General features: G+C 41.3%; 7 protein-coding genes across 7 annotated transcripts; 3 read left to right on the plus strand and 4 right to left on the minus strand.

The window, feature by feature from the left end:
• Positions 1–540: 540 nt before the first annotated feature.
• ATC70_001228 (G domain-containing protein) lies at positions 541–1,465 on the minus strand (the record flags this gene model as incomplete). Its single annotated transcript, XM_064820626.1, has 7 exons — positions 541–684; positions 741–825; positions 881–911; positions 976–1,051; positions 1,124–1,206; positions 1,285–1,297; positions 1,397–1,465. 7 exons carry the CDS (start codon positions 1,463–1,465, stop codon positions 541–543), a joined length of 501 nt encoding a protein of 166 aa, XP_064684546.1.
• Positions 1,466–1,902: 437 nt separating this feature from the next.
• On the plus strand, positions 1,903–3,411 carry SWI6_2 (transcriptional regulator swi6; the record flags this gene model as incomplete). The annotated part of the gene is made up of 2 exons (XM_064820627.1): positions 1,903–2,767; positions 2,825–3,411. 2 exons carry the CDS (start codon positions 1,903–1,905, stop codon positions 3,409–3,411), a joined length of 1,452 nt encoding a protein of 483 aa, XP_064684547.1.
• A 2,800-nt stretch (positions 3,412–6,211) lies between these two features.
• On the minus strand, positions 6,212–7,266 carry ATC70_001230 (uncharacterized protein; the record flags this gene model as incomplete). Its single annotated transcript, XM_064820628.1, has 5 exons — positions 6,212–6,538; positions 6,597–6,766; positions 6,822–6,877; positions 6,932–7,092; positions 7,147–7,266. 5 exons carry the CDS (start codon positions 7,264–7,266, stop codon positions 6,212–6,214), a joined length of 834 nt encoding a protein of 277 aa, XP_064684548.1.
• A 304-nt stretch (positions 7,267–7,570) lies between these two features.
• Positions 7,571–9,065, minus strand: ATC70_001231 (GOLD domain-containing protein; the record flags this gene model as incomplete). Its single annotated transcript, XM_064820629.1, has 4 exons — positions 7,571–8,386; positions 8,447–8,826; positions 8,886–8,951; positions 9,023–9,065. 4 exons carry the CDS (start codon positions 9,063–9,065, stop codon positions 7,571–7,573), a joined length of 1,305 nt encoding a protein of 434 aa, XP_064684549.1.
• Positions 9,066–12,356: 3,291 nt separating this feature from the next.
• On the plus strand, positions 12,357–13,949 carry cdc4 (myosin II light chain; the record flags this gene model as incomplete). Its single annotated transcript, XM_064820630.1, has 1 exon — positions 12,357–13,949. The coding sequence occupies one exon, from the start codon at positions 12,357–12,359 to the stop codon at positions 13,947–13,949; it is 1,593 nt and encodes a 530-aa protein (XP_064684550.1).
• Positions 13,950–15,092: 1,143 nt separating this feature from the next.
• ATC70_001233 (uncharacterized protein) lies at positions 15,093–16,570 on the minus strand (the record flags this gene model as incomplete). The annotated part of the gene is made up of 3 exons (XM_064820631.1): positions 15,093–16,230; positions 16,296–16,309; positions 16,391–16,570. The coding sequence occupies 3 exons, from the start codon at positions 16,568–16,570 to the stop codon at positions 15,093–15,095; spliced, it is 1,332 nt and encodes a 443-aa protein (XP_064684551.1).
• Positions 16,571–18,179: 1,609 nt separating this feature from the next.
• ATC70_001234 (uncharacterized protein) lies at positions 18,180–20,798 on the plus strand (the record flags this gene model as incomplete). The annotated part of the gene is made up of 9 exons (XM_064820632.1): positions 18,180–18,328; positions 18,389–18,477; positions 18,539–18,729; positions 18,791–19,100; positions 19,153–19,240; positions 19,296–19,827; positions 19,882–20,331; positions 20,393–20,588; positions 20,650–20,798. 9 exons carry the CDS (start codon positions 18,180–18,182, stop codon positions 20,796–20,798), a joined length of 2,154 nt encoding a protein of 717 aa, XP_064684552.1.
• Positions 20,799–21,190: the final 392 nt, after the last annotated feature.

Genomic DNA, 21,190 nt, shown 5'->3' on the forward strand with positions numbered 1-21,190 from the left:
CAACTGGTTGGCAAAGGCCTGATCTTGTAGGTCAAGATGTTGGGAAGAGAGTTCACAAGTTGGGGTCTGGGGATGGAATCAGATGTATTTCGACCTGCTCGTTGGTTGATTCTGCTAATCATGGTTGACATGAATCATGAGAACTAACAGAAATACGCTTCTTTGTTATTTCATTTAATAAAAACATCGTTCAAATTTGGCATTTTGATATGTTTAGAGGTTTGCATTACATTAAATGTCTTCATATGCTTGTAAAACTACGATTATTCTTTGATGATTCAAGGATTCGAGTATAAATGTTGAATAAATATTGCGACACTAGAGTTTGTTTGATCGATTCTAAGCATTTATCTCTCGCCATGCAAACCAGCTTTGTCTTTGGATCAGGCAAATTGCATTAATCAACATTGTTCATGGTATCAAAAAGTAGTTTATTGTTCTGTATGTTGATGTTTTGGTAGCGATGAATAAAGATAGAACTATGATGAACGATTATATACATTTAAATGATCTCCATGAGTTTCTCCTTGTCTACAGTGCTTAAGCAGAACAAGCACCGTTGTCTGCTTTGGCGTTCAAAATGAGTGCAACAATCAAACCGTAAAGACCAAGAACCTCAGCGAAAATCAAAATCAAAACCATAGTGACAAACAAACGGCTCTCTCTAACATATCCACGAACACACTATGGACATGTCACTATGAGTTTACAATACAAACATAAAGACGGACAAGACTTACATAATCACCAACAATACCAATAGCATAACCAGCAGCTAAACCACCCATACCTACAGATAAACCTGCAGCCAAAGCGATGAAACCGCTAAACAGAATAGATGTGAGACGACATGTTTAGTACGATCTGAATAGGAACTTACGAGAACAAAGAGTATCCACTCGTAGGTGATACTGTATCAAAGGCGAAACTTGATGAGCATCTTATCTGTGTATTCCTATATGTGCTGACACTTACATTGGCCTGCCAAGAGCACTGCAACTACTAGACCGTAAACTGCAATGATACCACTCATAACAACTGGAATCAATGACTATTGAGGTCGCGCTTTCAGTCAATACGATGTGTTGTCTATCAGTCAAAATGCATGCTTCTTTTTCCGTACCTTCATGACCAACTCAGGCTTGAAGGAACCAATACCGGCAATACCGATACCAGCTTTTGAGGTACCATAAGCAGCACCAATAGCTATTGCAATAAGGAGTGAAATCGTTTCACATTATCAGTACACGTATTTCGCTTAGATGTCGTGTGGTCAAGACTTACTACTAAATGCCATCTAAAACATCGACAGGATAATAAAACAAGGTGTGTTAGTTGCACTGTATTCATGTTGCTTGGTGCTTTTATCTAAAGCGTGATGTCTATGATACTTTACAGCGCAAAATACACCAGCAAACCCAAAGAAGGGAGCATAGTTTGGACAGTAGACTTCAGAATCAGACATTTTCTAGAGTGTGTGGATGATATAAACGTTACAAAGGTAAAGAAGTTATCGAAGCTTTGGCAACAAGAGAGAAAAGAAAACGTTTGATGTAAGGGAAATGCGCACACCTCTCAAGATTTTTTCGTTGGAGTCGAGAGTTGTTTAGAGGACCTTAAATGCTTCAAGTTTGAGTTGTCCGTGGACGTCATCAATGTTACATTGGATCCTTCTGATGAAATCAAAGCGATGCGAAGCATTGTTACACTATCAGATCAAACAAGAACGGTATTCAACGAGCTGATGAGGCTGTTTATCGAATAGATCACAATTGAATGTGCTATACATTGCAAGATCCACGGCTAAAAGATGTGAGACATGCCACATTTCATTCAGGTATAAATGTTTCTCATATTTCAAATGGCTCCCCTCTTTCTTTCATCTTGTCATCCCCTTGAACAATGTACAGTATCATCACAGAGCCTATCTCATGGCTGATAGGCGTCCCAGAGTCTAGCATTCGTCTCTTTCTGACGCTGATGATTGCATATCCTATTGGCTACAAATACCATCAATTATACGTTACAAGACATCCCAATGCCAGCCGATCCACTCGAAACATCTACATTCTAGGCACCGGGTTTGCGCTCGCCTTCTTCTTTGCTGGCTTCCACATTATACATTCACTGGTCACCATCACCATCAGTTACTATGTATGCTATCTGGGCGACCAATTCCACAACCGTCGTGCTGGCACGGCCGCCGTCTGGATATTCAACCTGATTTACCTTTTGCTAGGCTATTACTATACTGCCTCTGATGGATATGATATCAATTGGACCACATCTCAATGTGTGCTATGCTTGCGTTTGATGGGATTCAGTATGGACTTCTTGGACGGCGCTATTATCAGTGAGGGCAAGCAAGGATTAACCGGACCTCATTCATTTGCGTTTGATTCGCCTTTGCAACACTTGCCAAAATGGCACGAGTTTTTAGGATATTGCTATTTTCCATCTGCTTTCTTGATCGGACCACAATTCTCGTTCTCACTGTATAGTCGATTCTTGTCTGGGCCCTACAATGGCGTGAATATCAGCAACATAGAGCATGTGGAAAAGGCTCAGCTTACTTATGTTCTGCGCTGTGTATCCATCGGTATTGCCTACATTATTGTGCTGCAGACACTGGGTGCATACTATCCCACTTCCTATATACTCACCAAAGAGTATGCTGCTCAATCATTGCTGCAGCGCAATGTCAACTATTGGTTGTGCGGAAAAATGGTATATGTTAAATACGTTGGTGTGTGGTTACTGACAGAGGGTAAGCACAAGGCGGTATGTGGTTATATGATCCACTGATGAAATACATTGGGACTAGGTGCTAGCACGTATTTTGGCATCACATACCAAGGAAACGACAAGACAGGTGAACCCAGTTTTTCGGGTCTCGCTAATTCCAAACCTCTAGAATTTGAATTGATGACCTCTGTCGAGCATTTGGTTCCAACATTCAACATCAATACAAATTTGTGGGTCAAACAGTACGTATTCAAGCGACTTCGCTTTCTAGGAAACAAGGATCTATCGCAGCTCGGCGCTCTGGTGTTCCTCGCCATCTGGCATGGCTTCCACTTTGGCTATTTTGAAACCTTCTTCTTGGAGTTTGCATTCATCTTTGTCGAGCGTATTCTGCGAGCCAGATTCTACTTTCCCTTTGTCAAGCCCTTGATAGATCAAAACCGATATCTATTTTACTGTTGGAAGGCACTTGCCTGGATGACAGCTACAACCTGTCTCACCTATGCTATGGTCGGCTTTGATTTACTCACATTCTCCAGAGGTGTGCAGGCTCATAACAGCGTGTATTGGTATGCTCATGTAATCACTATTGTGTTGTTCATCGTTCATTTGTCGTTAGGTAAACGCGGTCTTCACAGCCGAAACAGACAGCCCAAGTCAGCTTAGATCTCCACCATCGTTCATCTACAACATGATCTGTAAAACCCCTACTATCATCTAATTACATGTATACACTCTACATGAATAACTTGTATTTTTAATAATGCGTGTGATCTTGTATTCGTATAAACCATGTGATGTTTCCCATTTAGTTACGATACACTAGAAACAGATCGCTCTGTCTTTAAATTGAGCTGATGAAGTATTCCGTATGCAATATCTGATGGTCCATTTGAGATATCCTTCACTTTAGATAGATCTCCAAGTTGAGATAACATTTCATGTTAAAAGATGCTAGTACAACCTATATTCCAATGCATTCTAGTGCTATTCGAAAACGTCTGGTTAGATTAATGATTGCATTTTATTGTAATGTTGGATTAAAAGTATAAAGATGGTCGTAGATAATGAACAGTTTAAGATTGCTTGCATTCAGGAGCATTCTCACCCTTGGCAGGCTATGATTAGAATTAGCACACATTCAAAAGGTTGCCAACATTCAACTTACGGCGGAATCATCATCGTCATCGTCCTCATCATCTTCTTCGTCATCGTCATCCTCATCATCGTCTTCATCCTCATAGTATTCGTCCTATACAAGAACGCATGAATATACAGATCATGAGGCCATGGACACAAATGCAACTTACATCAAAATCTTCCTCGTCATCGTAGTCTCCATATTGAAGTGCTTTGCCAGTAAAGTAGTCAACAGCATGAGGAATGATCTTATCCTTGAACTCTTCACCCATCTCATAATCAGCTTCAAGCTTGGCGTCTAAACCCTCAGCCTCCTCTTCATCGATTTCTTCTTCCTCGTCAGGAATGGCGGGTGGACTGAAGAAGTAAAAGAAGGAATTTGATGGAACGGTACGCTTGACAACACGGGTCTTGTTGGTGCCCTTGTGGCGTTGCTTTTTTGTTTCGATAGTAACGGTCAAATCTTTACCTTCCTTCCAATCGATGGCGCAACCCTCGGCATGGTCATACACGAAATCACCACCATAAGCATGGTCTTGGTAGTAATAAGTCTTTGTGAGCACCTTGTTGGTAAAGTAGTCGTTTTCAGAGAACTCGAAATCAAGTTTGAAGCCAGGTTGTTCCATATAAGACATGCGAACATCAATCAAATGTTTCAAAGCACCTTCATCCTCTTCGGTAATGGTTTCAACGATTTGGGGGTGGTTCTTCAAGAGAGTGAGCCAGAATTCAGGAATACCCTTGACTTGTGCGTCTGATGATTGTGTGTCTTTCTCGTCCTTGTCCTCATCATCTTGTGCATTTTTGTCCTCTTCTTCGTCGCTTTCTTCTTCTTCATCGACCTTTTCGCCTAAAGCCACTTCTTCGTCTGTAGGCTCATAGGTACCGCTGACCACTTGAGCACGTTGATCGTACAAGGGTTGATACAATTGAAGGTATTTCTTTTCTAAGGCCAACACTTCCTCTTGAAACTTGTTTTCAAGTTCAGCATGTTTGGATTGAAGATACTTGAGACCATTGAGACGACGCTTCACAGATGCAGGTAATTGATCAATGTAGCCAGAGGGACGACCGACCAAAGTGCCTAATTTACCTTGAAGCATGCTCAAGAGGGCAGGGTTGCCGGTGAAAGCACCAGCGATGGCTGAAGCAGAAGCACCATTGTCAGCTGCGCCTAATCCTCGCGTTTCAATAATCTCCCTTACGAAAAATTTTTACTGATCAATTACCTTGAGTTGTGATGGTCTCCATGTCTTCTGAAATGGCGGGAATAGAGGGACGGTAGCTAGAAGTAATAGGAGCAGGGTTGATGGGTGTGTTTTGGGGTGTAGGGGCAGTAAGATTGCCGTTCTTGTTTTTGATATCTACACCGGATGCTACATGGGAAATGTTAGTGATTTGGCTCATCTCGTTATAGCTGTATATTTACATGATGGTTGAGAATCCATGCTTGATGTCTAGAATAAATATGATTTAACAAGAAGGAAAAAAAAAAAGAAAGAGAAAAAGAAAAGAAAAACGAAAAACAATGGAGGGTCTAGAGTGGAGTGCGTTGTGTTTAGAAATTTTGTTTGTTGTAGCTAAAGGCTAATGGCAACATATCCAATAGAAACTAGATAATCTCTGACTGTCATCAACCAGGAAAAAATTCTTTTTCGACGCTCAGGTCTAGCTTGAGCCATGCGTTGATCTTTTAAAAGGTTGTATTATCATTAGATTTCATTCCGTCAGACTAAATGTCGATTACACTTGATGCTTGTTACTGGACACCCTTTGATCTCGAGACGATGTCTGGCGGTAGCAATGGAATGGTGCATTCCGATGTTTTTTTTTCTCAAACAGTAACGCTTACATAGATCCTATTCGTGCGATTGATAAATGACTATTTGAGAACCAAAGGTTGAAATATGGCTGTAGACTTGAGTGATCTAGGCACCCATATATCGGTTGTATACCTGAACTATGGAATACAGACTTGCAGGAGTTTGGACATCAGGACTAGAATACTCTGGGTCTCTTGACATTGAAGCTTTATACATATTATATTTTGTCTTTGCACTGTATATAGTGTGTTTGGATTCGTCCTTGATGAATCGTTTTGCTAGAAAGAGATGCTTGGCATGAGTGCGCAGTTGATTTATAGCAGTAAAAGCTCTATATAGAATCAAAAGAGTAGGCAGAACTGAGTAAAAGTTGTCTGTGCCTATATATTGCAACATTATACTTTGAAACATTATATGACTACAACTAGTGCCTCTGTAAATCTTCATCACAAATCAAAGTTTATTGCTACATTATATAGTTACAAGGTTCGTTGATAAAAGGATTATAGTCTGCTGCTCTTGCCTTGCTTTGCAAGCTTAGCTGCCTTCTTTCTCTTGGCTTGCTCAACGAATGCATTGATGGCATCTTGAGAGTCTTGTGCCTTCATACGCTCAGTCAATTTAATCATCTCTACCTCATTCACCTTGAGCAATTCTTGACGATCAACATCACGAATCAACTTCTTGGTAACAGCAAGAGCATCAGCAGAGAATTTAGCAGCTTCTTCAGCGAATGCAAGCACTTGCTTGTGGAAGCCTTCCAGTGGTAAAAGGCGACTGATGAAACCGCATTCAACGAGTTCAGGAGCAGTGAATGTGCGTCCCAGCAGCTAGTGGTTTGCGTTAATGTGAGCTATCATGAAGATAGGCTGTGTATAGGACACTTACCAGCATCTCATTTGCTTTGGAAACGCCCATGATTCTAGGGAACAACAGAGAGGAACATCCTTCAGCGCAGAAAGCTAATTTCATGAATGGGGTATTAAAAGTGGCTTCAGGAACAGAATAAACAACATCGCATAATGCAAGAGTGGTGACACCAAACCCAATTGCGGGTCCTATTCTGTTGATTTAGCTTTGAATAAACTTCTATTTTCTATATTCAATCTGTACCATTGACACCAGCAATCAGAAGCTTGGGGAAATTGATCAATTCATCAACCAAAGTCCTAGTATACACATGTAAGCAGGCCATTCAATGGATCAGCGCTTGTATTTCTTACTTGGTAACTGCTCTTCTCTTCTTGACAAATTCTTTGCCTTCGGGGCTGTTGTCGGGTTCTTGCAATTCTTGACCTGATGTGTAGTATTTGCCACGGCCAGTCAAGACAACAACTTTGACAGCATCACACGTCGCTGCCCATTGAATAGCAGCAAGCCAGTCCTAAATGACAGGCATGTTAGTATGCTATAAAGGCTGTCCGTGCTTGACATTTACTCTGTAGGCCAAGGGTGACAATGCATTGTATCTTGTGGGTCTGTTGAATGCCAGTTCAGCAACGCCGGTGCCTGAAAGAGTAATGGCAAGCGTCTCAAGCAAAGGAATAGAAGATGCCATGGTATATATTTTTAGTATAAAAAAAAAGTATGAAGAAGAAGAGACCCAAGAAAGATGTACCTTGCCAGCAGCATTTGGTATACAAATAGTATGAAGCCTGGGAATTATAGTGACTGGAATACTGTTTTTGCTGACTCAGTAGACTCTCGGGTGGGTGTTTTTTACCCCACAAACGCTGCCCTGACATGCTTACTGTTTAAACATGTTGTTTATTCTAGTGTACTCTATGTGCTATTACGGTGAATTTTATACAAATGCGTGCTAAAACTGTTACACGAATCAATGATTCGGATTGATCGTGCTTCTATCTACGTTGCCTGCTCAGTGAAAGTGTGCTTCGTTTCAATTTTTTGGATAATCGCAAACTATGCACCACGCCTCTGCCATCCTCATCATCTGAGAGAACAATAATGTCACTGCCATGTCTCTTTTTCATATTCTGCTGTTGCTGTTGGGTATCATTTGTCAATGTTTGCTTTGGCACATTCACGTGTGCTTCTTTGATCGGTTTCTGCTCATTTAATGGTACAGACTTTGTTGCTTTGGCTTTGCCTGATGCGATATAGCTACTCTCTACCTTGATATCTTTTGCCTTTGCTTTTCTCATAATGACACTGTCCTCTGGTTTCTTTACTAAACACTCACGCTCTGTCTGCTGCTCTTCTACTTTGTCCTTGTCTTCGCTATCCACATTTGCCTTTTTCGTTGTTTTAGGTTCCTTGATCTGGGCTACAGATGTCTCGGGTGATTCGGTTTTGTTCGTAATGGACACTTGCGATATGGGTGGTACAGTTGAATCAGGCGTATGAACGGACAGGGATGATTCACGTACTTTGAATGAGGTGGTAGATTTATGCATTTGAGATGGTGCAGTATTTTCTGGGCTTGATTGCTTTTTCTTTCGACTGAGTGAGCTAGCACTAGCAAGGCTGGATTGAGTAGACTGAGATGAACGTTGTGTGGACGATTGAGATGATCCTGTATTGTTCTTCTTTTTTGACAGTGATAATGACAGTTTATGCTTTGTCTCTGTTGCTACTTGCTTCTCCTCCTCCTCCTCTCTGCTCTCCATACACTCGCTTTTCAATTCCACATTTTCTTCAGATTTGGCATTTCCTTCCTATGCGAGCATGACACTCTGTCAGAGCTGATCCTTCAAAAAGCCCATTTTCCCTCTTACCTGATCCTGATTCTCTGACATGACAGCTTCCTCATTCGCAAACTTGAGAGTATACTCTAGGGCTTTTTGATCGAATGTGGGTTTGTCTATTTGATATTCCTTGGCGATTTGAGCATCGAGTGGGTCGTCTGGGTTGGGTTCAGCTAATAATTGCGCTAGCAGTAATAATGTTGTTCTCAGGTTCAATGCAGGGTTCCATCTGCCTTTTTCGCCCTTTTTCAAAATATCTGCACAGATGCGGCCAGCGTCATCGATGTTAGGGTGGTATATACGAGTAACAAAGCGAATTTGAGGTGGATCAAACGGGTAATTGTTTGGCATTAGCACGTCCAGTTTGAACAGGCCTTTTGCATAGGGTGTGTCTGGTGGGCCCTTGATGTCTTTGATGTCTGGCTATGAGTAATTTGCTATCAATTCAATCGTAGTTTCATAGACTTACAGGCTTCCAGTTTGGTTATATTGTCATCTTTGGGATAGCAAGTAATACCTGGAGGTGGATCCCTATCTAAGTCCACTGCGTAAAAAAAAAACGATTGATCAATGGTTTGCACAGAGCCGTAATGCTATCAGACCTACTTATTTCTTTTTTAAGTCTGTTGTTTTGAATTGAGCCATTCATGGCAATAAAGTCAATTAGAAAAAGATGGGTAGGAAAGAACAAAAATGCGAAATTCAGTTTCTGGAATTTCAATTTGTTTTTTTTGCGACGCGTTTGAAAGTCGCCATCCTGTTTTCGGATAAACCATTCAAGAACTTTGAGTCTGCAGTAGTATATGCACTCTGCTTCATACATGCAGGCACCACAAATGCTACTTACTGCATTTACGCTGAAGAAGATGAAAATCTCCATAGCAAAAACACACACACACACACACACACACATATATATATATATATATATCGCAAAAGAAGAGCATTGTGGCAGATTGGAGTCTACGAGATCTACACCACCAAATTGCATATCTAGCATTTTCTTGAGCTTTTTGCACGCGAGCAATGGTATTAGAGGTAAGCGTATCTGTTTGTGATAAGCTGTACATAAATACTCATATTTTTTCTCGCTATGGATAGATGACTATAAATATTTAAAGCTATGCAATCTACTACACTCTTCCGATGAGCCAAATGTTGGTCCTTGAACTTCTCGAGCGAATATAACGCCTTGTGCAGTGTCCAGAAAGGTAATACGAATGAATTTTGTGTCAATAGCCAACTTGAGTTCTTGTTCAATTCCTGCAATTCATATCAAATGCAAAGATCTCTTCCTTCCACTTTCGAAGAATGCTACGGCTGCCTGTCCTTGAGAGCAGGTGTCGTATTGAATTCGCTATGCTCATTGACACTGGATACATTGTGAAAATTATGCCATTGATTTGGCTGGCAGTTGTATGGCAGAATACCAGATTGTTATATTGTATCCTTGGCTGTTCTTAATACAAAGTTGTGGATAGAAATCAGAAAAGCTCATCCAATACCATTAAAATTTGTTTTGCTCTGATATTATCAGCATACCTTTTGTAGTGACTGGACACATGTGAAGCGCATTACCAAAGTGGTCTGAAGTTAGTATGCAACAGGGCTCTAATATACCTAAATCCTTTGAGCAAGACATGACGTTGATGCTTACTACGTTTGCAGTGTTTTTGTGTGTGGACCACAGCATCTTTTATATGGAATGAGGATGATTGTCTAGTCTTCGGTTGGTCAGTAGTCATTAGCAGCTATCGAATCTAACAAATACATAGACACCTAAGCTATAGTAGTACTCTTCAAGTCGCACTTCCCATTTTATTGATTACGTTCACCACCGGAGGCATTTCGCAGCCAAAATTGATTAAATCTTCGATTGCCATGTTCCTGCCCGATTCGTTGATTTTGGATCTTTTTGGACATTGTTCGACTTATTTTGACAGAATCGACTATATAAATGGTGGTGATCATCCCAATACCCTTACGCTTTCCTGGAGTACTTTTCAAGGCGTATCCAATGGTATTAATTATGAGACGTGTTATTAACAAGCTTATTGAGTAATAACAGAAAATATGAGATAAGGTTTTTGCCCAAAATGTCGAGATTCTGTATATAAAGATCCCTCAAACAATGTTTCAGCGGTTACTTTGGTTCAAGGGAAGCATTTTGGTTTAATATACGCCATAGCAAAAGTCTTCATTTCTGGGGTAAAAAACGCGATCGTTTGATTTTCATTGAAAAGCATGAGGTACCCTTCATGCTTTTTGGATGATTTTTATCGATGTTTTTTTTTGGTTTCGATAAAGTTGAGCAAAGGTGTCAGCAAGTTAGTGCTAGTTGAAAGCAATTGTTTGTTGCAATTCTGGCGGTCTAAAACGGCGTTTAGCACGAGAAATACATACTCAAATTCACCCAATTTTTGCTGCGTTTTGCATACTGTCGAGTAGTTAGAGGTAATATAAGCGAGGCTTATGCTCACATACGAATTGCATTCATTGATACAGACATGAAGCATTTATAAAGAGTCAGATCCATGACTATAAATTGCTTTTGGAGGTCTTCTACGTGATAAACAGAACAACAGATTTTCAAGCTACATGCATTGCAGACTAAATGTTATTTCGGTATATATAAGGCGCGGATTCTTCTTCATCGTTCTTCTTCGTCTTAACCTTATTTTGACGTGCAAGCAAGCTTTTACATCCGTCTTTTCTTTTTCGATGCCCTTCTTGCCAATGCTTAAGCCACTCTCTTTTAGAGTAAAAGAACGAATTGTTATCTTACTGCTTCTAGTGTTAACCTTGCCTTTGATTTAGACAAGCAATTGGAGTAGCCTGCTGCTACTATTCTGCATAAAAGAGACTTGGCTGCCGATCTTAAACCTTTCCTTGAAATAAGTAAGCCGGCATCTAATAAGAAGGCTCGAAGAGAGGGCGTGAAGAAGAGTGTGCCAGGTCAAAAAACAAAGCTTAATGGTTATCGCTTCTGGGGAAGCACGATTGATATTTATGTATCACAATGATACACTTATATTCGCATTTGTTGTGTATTAGATAAGCCCTACTTTTACTCGATCATCACAGTCTGAGAAAACAGGGTTTCAGCAATACTGAAGATAATGATTTTTGGTTTCTATGATACTATATATTGGATATTAGCCGATCTATCACGCTATGCTCGATTTCGGCGTCGCCCTGTGGGCTCTCACCAAAGACATTTTAAATCAGATATTATAACATTTTGGTATATCAAGTATATTTTAAACAGCCAATTATTAGTTAGTAAAAGAAAAGTTATATTAGAGCCAGGAGGAGGAGAGGAAGTATCTCCCTCGGTACACTTTTTGCTTACACTGATATCATACGAAGCCTATTATTGAGACGCTGTGAAAGAAAAGTCAAGTTTTATGTAGAATTTGTACACCACAATCTCCATTTTCTGATGGTAGAGCTGTTGCCCCTTTCGCTGCTGCTGATGCTCTTGATAAGATGGCGACATGAAGCTGGTCATAAGTGAAGACAGAGTTTGTGTAAGATCTACAGCGACTTTTTTGTGATATTGTCATTGCAAAAGACACCTTTATGAGACAAAACTCCCTAAAAAGGTATCTGAGCCAAGCAATTGTCTTTTCACTTCCATGATACTATTTAATCAGCATCGCAATCATGATTGTCATCAACAGAAAGGCATTCAGGTCAGCAGCAGCAAGCCGCCGCCGCCAAAATTGATTCAGACTCAGTTGTTTTTTTTCTGCTCAAGATTGGACAGATTTCGTTCTTTTTCGACTTCTTTCTTCTATTTTATGATATTCGACTATGTAAATTGTGATGATCACCCTACGTTTCCTAACACATTCCGGCGATCAAATGCCTTGCGTACGCGGATGATGTCTGTGTCCTCCTTCGCGATGAATTAGATCTGTATCGTCTCCAGCAACATATGGCCAACTATGCCGCCGTGTCCAATGCCAAGTTCAACGAAGACAAATCGGAGGCCTTTTCGCTGTCTGGTCGTCGGTCGCTGGCATGGGTGAGGGCCTTCGAAGAAATCAACGTTCACACCTACCACCACCAAGGCTCCACTGCGGCTTTTCGGTACTTGGGTCTGTATTTTGCATACAACCAAGCGCAACGGGCCCAAACGGAAGAAATGCTGCTCAACTCTGTTCAAACTCAATGTGCCATCTACAGTCAACGCCAATTGTCTATCATGGGTCGCGTTACCATTGTCAACAGTCTGATTCTATCCAAAATATGGTACAGCCTTCGAATGCTCAGGCCGACCAAAAGGTTCTTAGAGAAGGTCAAGTCGTGTGTCTACCAGTTTGTCTGGAAAAAGAAGCGGCCGTTAATACGCAAGGATCTCATCTTCCTGCCTAAATCTAGGGGTGGTCTTGCCGTTCTCGACCCTTCTCTCCAACAGCATATACTCCAAAAACGCTGGCTCAATTATCTCGTCGAACCGCAGAAGTATCCGTCTTTCCTGCTACCTTTCTTGATCTCACATCTGTCACTGCTCCCAGGGTCCTCAGACTTCCCCTACATGGCTTTCCTCGATGCTGAATGCCGCAAGTCCTCTCTGCTACATAAGGATCTTTCCATTTGGCATTCCATCTTCGCATCGTATGATTACTTCGAGTTCCCTGACCTTCGCCAGGTTGAGGTCATTCCACTACAGACCATCATGCGATTGCCTCTGCACAAACTCCTCACTGGGCTTAACGATGATCACTGGCTCAAACGTCACCCCAAGTTCCCCGCCAACAAGTTCCTGCTCTTCGATAGCCATCAACAACGGTTACGTCTCCGTGTTGCGTCTGAATATCCTGTCTACCGGCATCTTTGTGCCTCCCTGTACCAAGAAATCCTAGTACTCAAAACAGTTCATCTGGTTCCTGGTGTCTGGCCCCACATCCTGCACCCCCCCTCCCACTCCAGCTTGGACTGGACAAACTTTGACTTCTTTGGTACTCTGGGCATCACCGATAAGTGGAAGCTGTATCACCCCAGCACATATCGCCAACAGCAACAACAGCTGGTCCCATCAGAACATCGGTTTACCAATGTCATGGTCAAAGCACTGTGGTCCTCCCCTGCCCACCCTGCTGCCAGAACGGTTCTTTATCGGGCACTGTCGCGATGCATCCCACATAAGACCTATCTGCGCACCATTGGCTCTGTGGAAACCCCCATCTGTCCCTTTTGTGCCCAAGGCATTGATACATTGAGGCATTTTATTGTCGACTGTCCTGTCAAATGGCAACTATGGCAAACCGTCCTGTCTCAGTACTACTCCAACTTTCCTCTGACATCTGAAATCATCTATGGCACAGTGCGTTATTTGCATCTCCCTCACTTTATCAAAGATCGATCCAAGTATATTGCCGTCATTTCTACCATTTTCTGGCAGATGTGGAATCTATACTGGCTCCACGGTAGCCAAAATCCTTCACCCCTCTCCGCTGCCTCAATTGAGCGCTTTCCTTCCAGGACAGTTTGTCTTATTGACAAACTGCTTCCGACCAACACATAATCGTTTATTAGATAGTCAGTTCGTTGTTCGAGGTCCACCACTCCGCGATGTGTCCCTCAAAAAATAATATTTGAATAAAATAAAATATTAACTACAAAAAAAAATTTCCTAACACATTCTTGAAGTACTTTTCGAGGCGCTTCCAATGGTGCTAATTGTAATAAATGTTTTGACTGAACTTATTGAGCAGTCTAATAAAATATGAAATGAGGTTTTTAGCGAAAATAAACATATTTTACATATGAAAGTCTCATAAGAGTGGTTTCAGAGGTTGCTTTGGATCGAGAGAAACATTTTGATTTGATATATACCATAGTAAAGGTGTTCATTTTCAAGGTGAAAAATGCGATCGTTTGATTTTCGAAGAAAGCCATGAGGTACCCCTCATGCTTTTTGGTCGATTTTTGGCCATGTTTTTTTTAGGCCCAAAAAGTTGAGCCAAGGTGTCAGGACGTTACTACTACTCAAGTACAATTGTTCGGCTTTATTCCAGTGGCTCAGAAATGCCTACATGTCAAGATATGAAGGCTTAAAAGCTGTCCAATTTGGTTATGTTGCATTGCTTTATATTATAGTTTATTTACACGGCATAAATTACATCTTTGGTAGCTGCAATTTACTAGAAAGACAGTTCTGTAGCTTGGACAGTTTTTAATTCGAATTGGAGGCATATTGATTTTGGTAAAGCTAATTCATGCAGATTTTGATGCGTTATGTTGCTGGTAAGCTTATTAACAATGGAAATGAAAACCCGAATTTGCTGCTTGAATACTACGGTTTTGCACCTTTTTTGCTTCGCTACGGTAAACCCCCCTTCCCTCCCAAATCCCCTCCCCATTGTCAGCTTCTCCTGTGGTTTTTATTCACCTTCGTCCAGCTCTCAATTATTTAGAATTTTATTTGAAAGAATGTCTATTTTTTTTTAACATAGTTTTTCAGTATATATATAGTGAAGATTGATAAACCACCTTTTATCTTACACATTGTTGCAGCCATATCATGTAAAGAGGCATCGCCGCATTTTGACCTGTACTGTACCGCTTGAAAGAGGTAGTTTATTGTACTTAATAAGTGATAAGAAATGGTATGACATGTTGAAAAATTAGAATGAAAAATACAATATAAGAATGCGAATAAAATGTTTTAAATTTTGGCTAATGTCCATCCACCTTTCATCACACGGACCCAGCCTGCGAAAAGTGAACCAACAATGATAGTACAACCCGCCCAAATAGCACCATTGACGTAGTTAGCAGGTTTTGACAGATTGATCAATACAGAGGCAATGGGCGTACCAAACATATAACCAAAGATGTTGGTTGTATAGAGCAGACCAATAGCAGGACCAATGTGCTCCAGACCCACAATTTGAGGCTGAACTGTGGGGAATAGAGCAATGTAGCCGCCACCAAAGAAGCCATACAAAATGGCAAAGACCCAGAGAGTTGCTTCGTTGTGAACATTGATCCAAATCACAAGACACATGACACCACACAAAAAGGTACAGATGAACAGACTGTTGAAGCGACCTAGCCTGTCGCCCATATAGCCTGTAAACACTCTCGCAACCGCATTGACGGCAGACATGATGGCAGAGAGGTTAGCGCCTACCCAGGGATCCAACCCCAGCGCATTGGCGTGAGAAGGAAGCAAAAAGAAAGGTGTCATGTAGCCAAATGTAGTGATCAAACCATGCATGAACATAACGGTGAACATGGGGTTCTTGAACAGGTACCAGTTGAAGATCTTGCGTCCACCACCTGTCTTTTTGACATCTCCAAACGGACGCACAAAGCAAGTGGCAAATGACAAGAGCACAAAGACCAGAATACCATCAATACGGAGAGCCCAGCGGTAGCCAACATGCTCAATAGCAGCCATGCTGATATTAGCTACACAAAGACCGCCAATACCTGAACCAGACATAGCTAACCCAATGGCCAAACCTCTTCTTTCTGAAAACCATTGTTGTGGGGCGCCGATACATGGCAAACTGACAAACGAAGCACCCAGGCCAAACATGACACCCTGAGTCAAAAAGATGTGCCAAACTTGAGTAGCAAAACTAGCCAAGATCAAGGCAGCAGAGCACAAGACAGTTCCCGTAGCCAGCATGTACTTGAAGCCCATCTTTTCAATGAGCAGCTGATTGAAGGGACCTGTAATGAAAAACAAGGCTACGCAAATGGAGCCCACCCAAGAAAGAGTACTCATTTGACCCACATAGACATTGGTCTTGTAGTAATTCAAAAACACACCCCAACTGTAATTGTAACCAAAGCTATGCAAATACTGTCAGTCAGTCAATCGAGATCGTCTGTCCATCAATACTCGCAATCAACTTACATGGAGAACAAGCCCTAATGTAAAAATTTGATTCAAATCGAATTAAATGTCAGAATGTCATACAAATCCATTCATTTTGTCTCTGAATGTCATACCATAAAACAGGCGACTACGACTAACCATCCTCTGCCTCCATCAGGGGGTGTAATGTAAGCCTCATTAGAAGCGATGGATAATTTTTCGGTATCTGAAAGATCTCTTGTCAAGGAGGGATGATCTTTCTCGGTAGTAGATGGAGAGCGATCATCTCTACTGCCTAAAACGATTGATGCCATAGTAGATAAATCGGAAAATGAAGTCAAAGAGATTTGAAAGAGTAAAAAAAAAAAAAGGAATTCAAGGGATATCAGGAAACCCCATTTTTATAGTGAAAAAAAGGATCCTATCTCATCTTTATGGCTTTTGGTTGGCTTGACGGATATGAAATCTGATTGCCAGCTGTTTGATCTCTGACCTTCAAATCAAGAAAGAATTCATCAAATACAATACACAAATCATTGTAGCCTAAGCGTTGAAGAAGGATTCATAGCTTTACAAGGCTCAGGCTCTGGATCGTTGGATGATGAGATCGACGAGAAACTGTATTTACAGTGCTTCGTCCTGTCATTGATCGTGACCAAACTTGATTTTGTATAATCCAATGAAATGTCGCATCAACTGTGTCATGATGTTGTTCTTTTGAATAAACTACTACTGTAGCATTAACTCTTTTAGACTAAAATTGACCAAACAGGAACGAAACGAGTCGGGTAAATGTATTCCATACCATTTAAATGTTTTGACCGCTGCCCTCGAAAGCATCTGACCCGTCTGTGGTTTAGGGCGGCCCCGTCATATTGAGCTAATGAAAAGCAAAGAACACTTGCAACATCAATGCACTTGTATTTTAATTCTGGGTCTCAGTGGATATCGTTTTCAATGGAAATGACTCATAGTACAACAATCAGCGTCTGTAACGAGACCTTTGATACACTGAAAATTGTAGAACAGGTGCTGATTATCTCTAATACGACACATTAAAACATGGTAGATAAATGGCAGAGTACTGAAATCGATCCCAGTATTGGTATGTTTAATAGTAAATCAGAGCCAATACCGAGTATACACAGTCTCCCACATTTATATGCTCAGTTTCTGCTCAAGCACTCTATATTAATAGCATTAGATCTTGTAGATAATGCGAAACATGAGACTTGATACAGATGGTTTCACTTTTCCTTTATTACAGGCTTCAATCCTTCTGGCAGGAGTGACTCATCCAATGCATTTGCATCATCCACTGATACGATCAGCACAGCGTACCTTTTATGGTATTCGTTTAGAATGCTGTGTCGTTTGTTTGGCCATTGCCGTTATGACAGCTATTGACGAGATGTGTGTTTCATAGATACATGGCAGCCACTCAACAACAATGTTGCCTTCCTTGAAGAATATTTCTTCTGTTGAACATCTTACAGATCGCTTATAGGAACACTGCAAGTGTCAACCTATTAGCACACATTCCGCCCACCTCCTCTTCAAATGACTATTCTGATTGAACTTGGGATTGGATGCTAAGCATATACGAAGTGTGCGAGAATAAGAGATGGATTCCCCTCACTAGATACATCCAAATACTCTATGTCTATTGATCAATGTTTGTTGCTTTGACTCTAAATGTAACAAACATTTCATAACCAAGGCCAATCATCTGCCCTAAAGTATAAGACAATGCTCTTCCTCTCTTTCTTTCTCCCTCTGATTCTGTCCTACACAAACCGAGGCCAATTTTCCATTTGAGCTGTGAGTCAAAAGGGAAAAAATAGAAATGCAAACGGGAACCACGGCCAACAGAAAAATCCTTCCTTTTTTTTTTCCACATAGATTATATTCATTCGAAAAGAAATGACTACATCCAAATACGAAGAATCCATCAAAGAGCTTGCATCTCAAGACGACGCTAAACGATTGAAAGCACTTCGATTTATCAAGAATTCAGTCATTGGAAACAAGACAAAGAAGGAATTGTACATTAAGCTTGGCGTTGTTCAAAGGTAACATTCAAGCAACTGACCCAGATACGACCCTTTGAAATCTAATAAAAGCATACGTAGACTTGTGGAATACTTGTCGCTGCCAGATGATAGCTCGTCTTACAATCTAAAGACACAGGCAGCTACCATTCTCGGCAGCATAGCTTATGGTTTGTAGCATTCAACCTGAATTTATGCGCATACCCAACATTGACACGGGTTTGTTTGCAGGAAAAGACGAAAATGTGTCTGCCGTGGTGGCATCTGGTGCTGTGATTCCTTTATTAGATACACTTGAATTGCCAGACAACAAGCCTATTCTGGAAGCTATTCAAGAAAGAAGAAAACTGATTGAGGCCGCTACAAGAGCGTTGAAGGCTATTTTCGCATCATCAAGAACAGTAAAATATGATACTTTCACAGTGAGTAGACAGACAGCCGTCGAAACCAGTCAGCGACTAAACACGTTACCTGACTGCATAGGATAAGCACATTCATGATTTAGTCACGCTGTTGGACACCACCTCCAGCTTTTTGACAAGCGAGCCTCAAGGCAACGTATCATCGGAAGGATTATCGTACGCTATGATTGCAGAGTTCACAGCTGCCATTATTGCAAAATGCTGCGACACGCCATTACAGCAATTGCAATTGGAAACAGCTGGGGCCATTCAGCCTCTAGTCAATCTGCTGCATTCCGGTTGTATCAAAGCACAGGAGGCCTCGCTCGATGCCATTGCCACTTTATGCCGTGAAAACAAAGTGTTGGGTGAATATATCATTAAATCAAAAAGTAAGTAGTTACTGATCTGACAAGCAATGAGATGGCTAATTAGCACTGGTAGCCCTCAACTCGAACCAATTGACTACAAATACCATTCTTGATTTCGTGAGGGATAAAAACCCCAACATGAGATTGATTGCTGCCACATGGTAAGTTGGGATATGGCGCTATAGCAAGGAGATGAACTGACATGGGCCTACATAGTTTGACCAACCTGTATCGCACTGGTGTCTTTAAGGAGCCGTTCAGTGAAATCACACTTGTTGTATTGCCAGCGCTTGTAAAGTTATTACAGGACACAACAGACGACGTACAAGAAAGGGCACCCCTTGTATTGGCAGACCTGATAAAGGACAGCGAGGAAATGCAAAAGGCGGCTTTTGATGCGGACGCCATCTCTCGTTTGGCTGAGCTCTTGGCCAGTGTGTCATCCAAGGATGCTGATGAAGACGAAACTGCACAATTAGGAGTACCTGGCATGGGAAGTGTAGCAAAGAGAAAGGAGAAGATCAAGGAAAACTCGCTGATTGCTATTGCTGCAGCTACTTTGTTGAAGGAAGAATGTCGTACACAGGCCATTGAAGCAAAAGTCTTGCCTCATGTCATCTCTGGTCTGACAAGCAAGCAGCAACATGTTCGCTTAGCTGCCTGTCAAGCCGCTAAATCGTTGTCTCGCAGTGTCAGTCATCTGAGAACCAGTCTTGTCGACGCTGGTGTGGCACTACCCCTTATCAAGGTAAATGCGTCTATTTGAACGGTGTTGGATAGTGTGCTCACTGTAATGCTGTAGTTGCTGTATGATGAATCGCTTGTTGTTCAGGCTGCTGCTTGTGGTGCCCTGTGCAATCTTGTGCTCGAGTTCTCACCCATGAAGAAAAGCGTGATTGAAGCTGGCGCCATTGCTCGATTTGTAGAATACTCTCGTTCCAGCGATTCTACCCTCCAACTCAATGGTGTTTGGGCATTAAACAATTTGCTATTTAGAGCTGATCTTCAGGCAAAGAAATCCGTCATGGATGTTTTGACTTACAATGCGTTGATCGAATTGTTGCATGACTCCAGTCTCGCTATACAAGAACAAGCCCTGGAGATTGTGCGTAATTTAGTGTTTGGTAAACAGGAGGATACAGACTGGGTCATTCAAGGCATTGGAAAGGACGATTTACTGGATGTACTGGAAAGTAAATTACAGGTGACATCGAATATGGGTGTGTCAGATGAAGAAGAAACCACTGCCTCTGTAAGACTGCCAGCAATCCAAATGAACTGTAACCAACTAACAGAGATTTGATATATGATAGACCTTGGTGCCAGCACTCTACATTGTAGTCAATATGTCTAGTAATGCCGAGGGCCCAAAAATGGCTCTTGTTAGCCGCCCAAATATTGTCAATAGTGTCATTCATCATTTGGGACATGAGGATCCTCTAGTGAGAGTTGCTGCTGCTTGGTGTATGATCAATTGGACATGGGCTAATTCAGAAGAGAATTCAGAAGGTACTTGGCATTTATACAATAGTGCAGTGAATGAATCAATTAACTTGTTTGAATTGAATAGACTTGGTCAAGCGCTGTCAACGTTTAAAAGAGCTCGGTATCGAGGAAAAGCTAAAGACCATGGAAAACGACACAAGCCGAGATGTTCGTGATCGGGCAAACAGCGCATTAGAGCAGCTTCGAGAGGTTCTTGCTGATGCCTCTGCGTAAATTTAGATTTATATATATATATATATACATTTTGAATAAATCAGCAGGTACCATCTAGCATACCATAATACAACACATGCATACTATTAAAAGAGAGTAGTGTGGTATACCCGATTAAAGGCTATCAATGCTGATTTGTAAAAGTTTTGCGCTTAGAATCTATTTAGAAATGTCTGTTATAAGATGGTTCGTTGAACAACAAACTTCATATGCATGTCTAGCTACTACTCGCTTTACTTTTCAAAGGAGATCACAAAGATGTAAACTATATTAATTGGCTTTGCTGACATTACACAGCCCAATATCATCTGAAGATTCATGTAGTCAATGAGATCAGCAGTTGCAAGAAGATTTTCAATGATCAGCCAAGTATGATATTTCCAGTACAAGGA

The sequence above is a fragment of the Mucor velutinosus genome, assembly GCF_035048745.1.
Source record: "Mucor velutinosus strain NIH1002 chromosome Unknown tig00000041, whole genome shotgun sequence".
Taxonomy (NCBI): domain Eukaryota; kingdom Fungi; phylum Mucoromycota; class Mucoromycetes; order Mucorales; family Mucoraceae; genus Mucor; species Mucor velutinosus.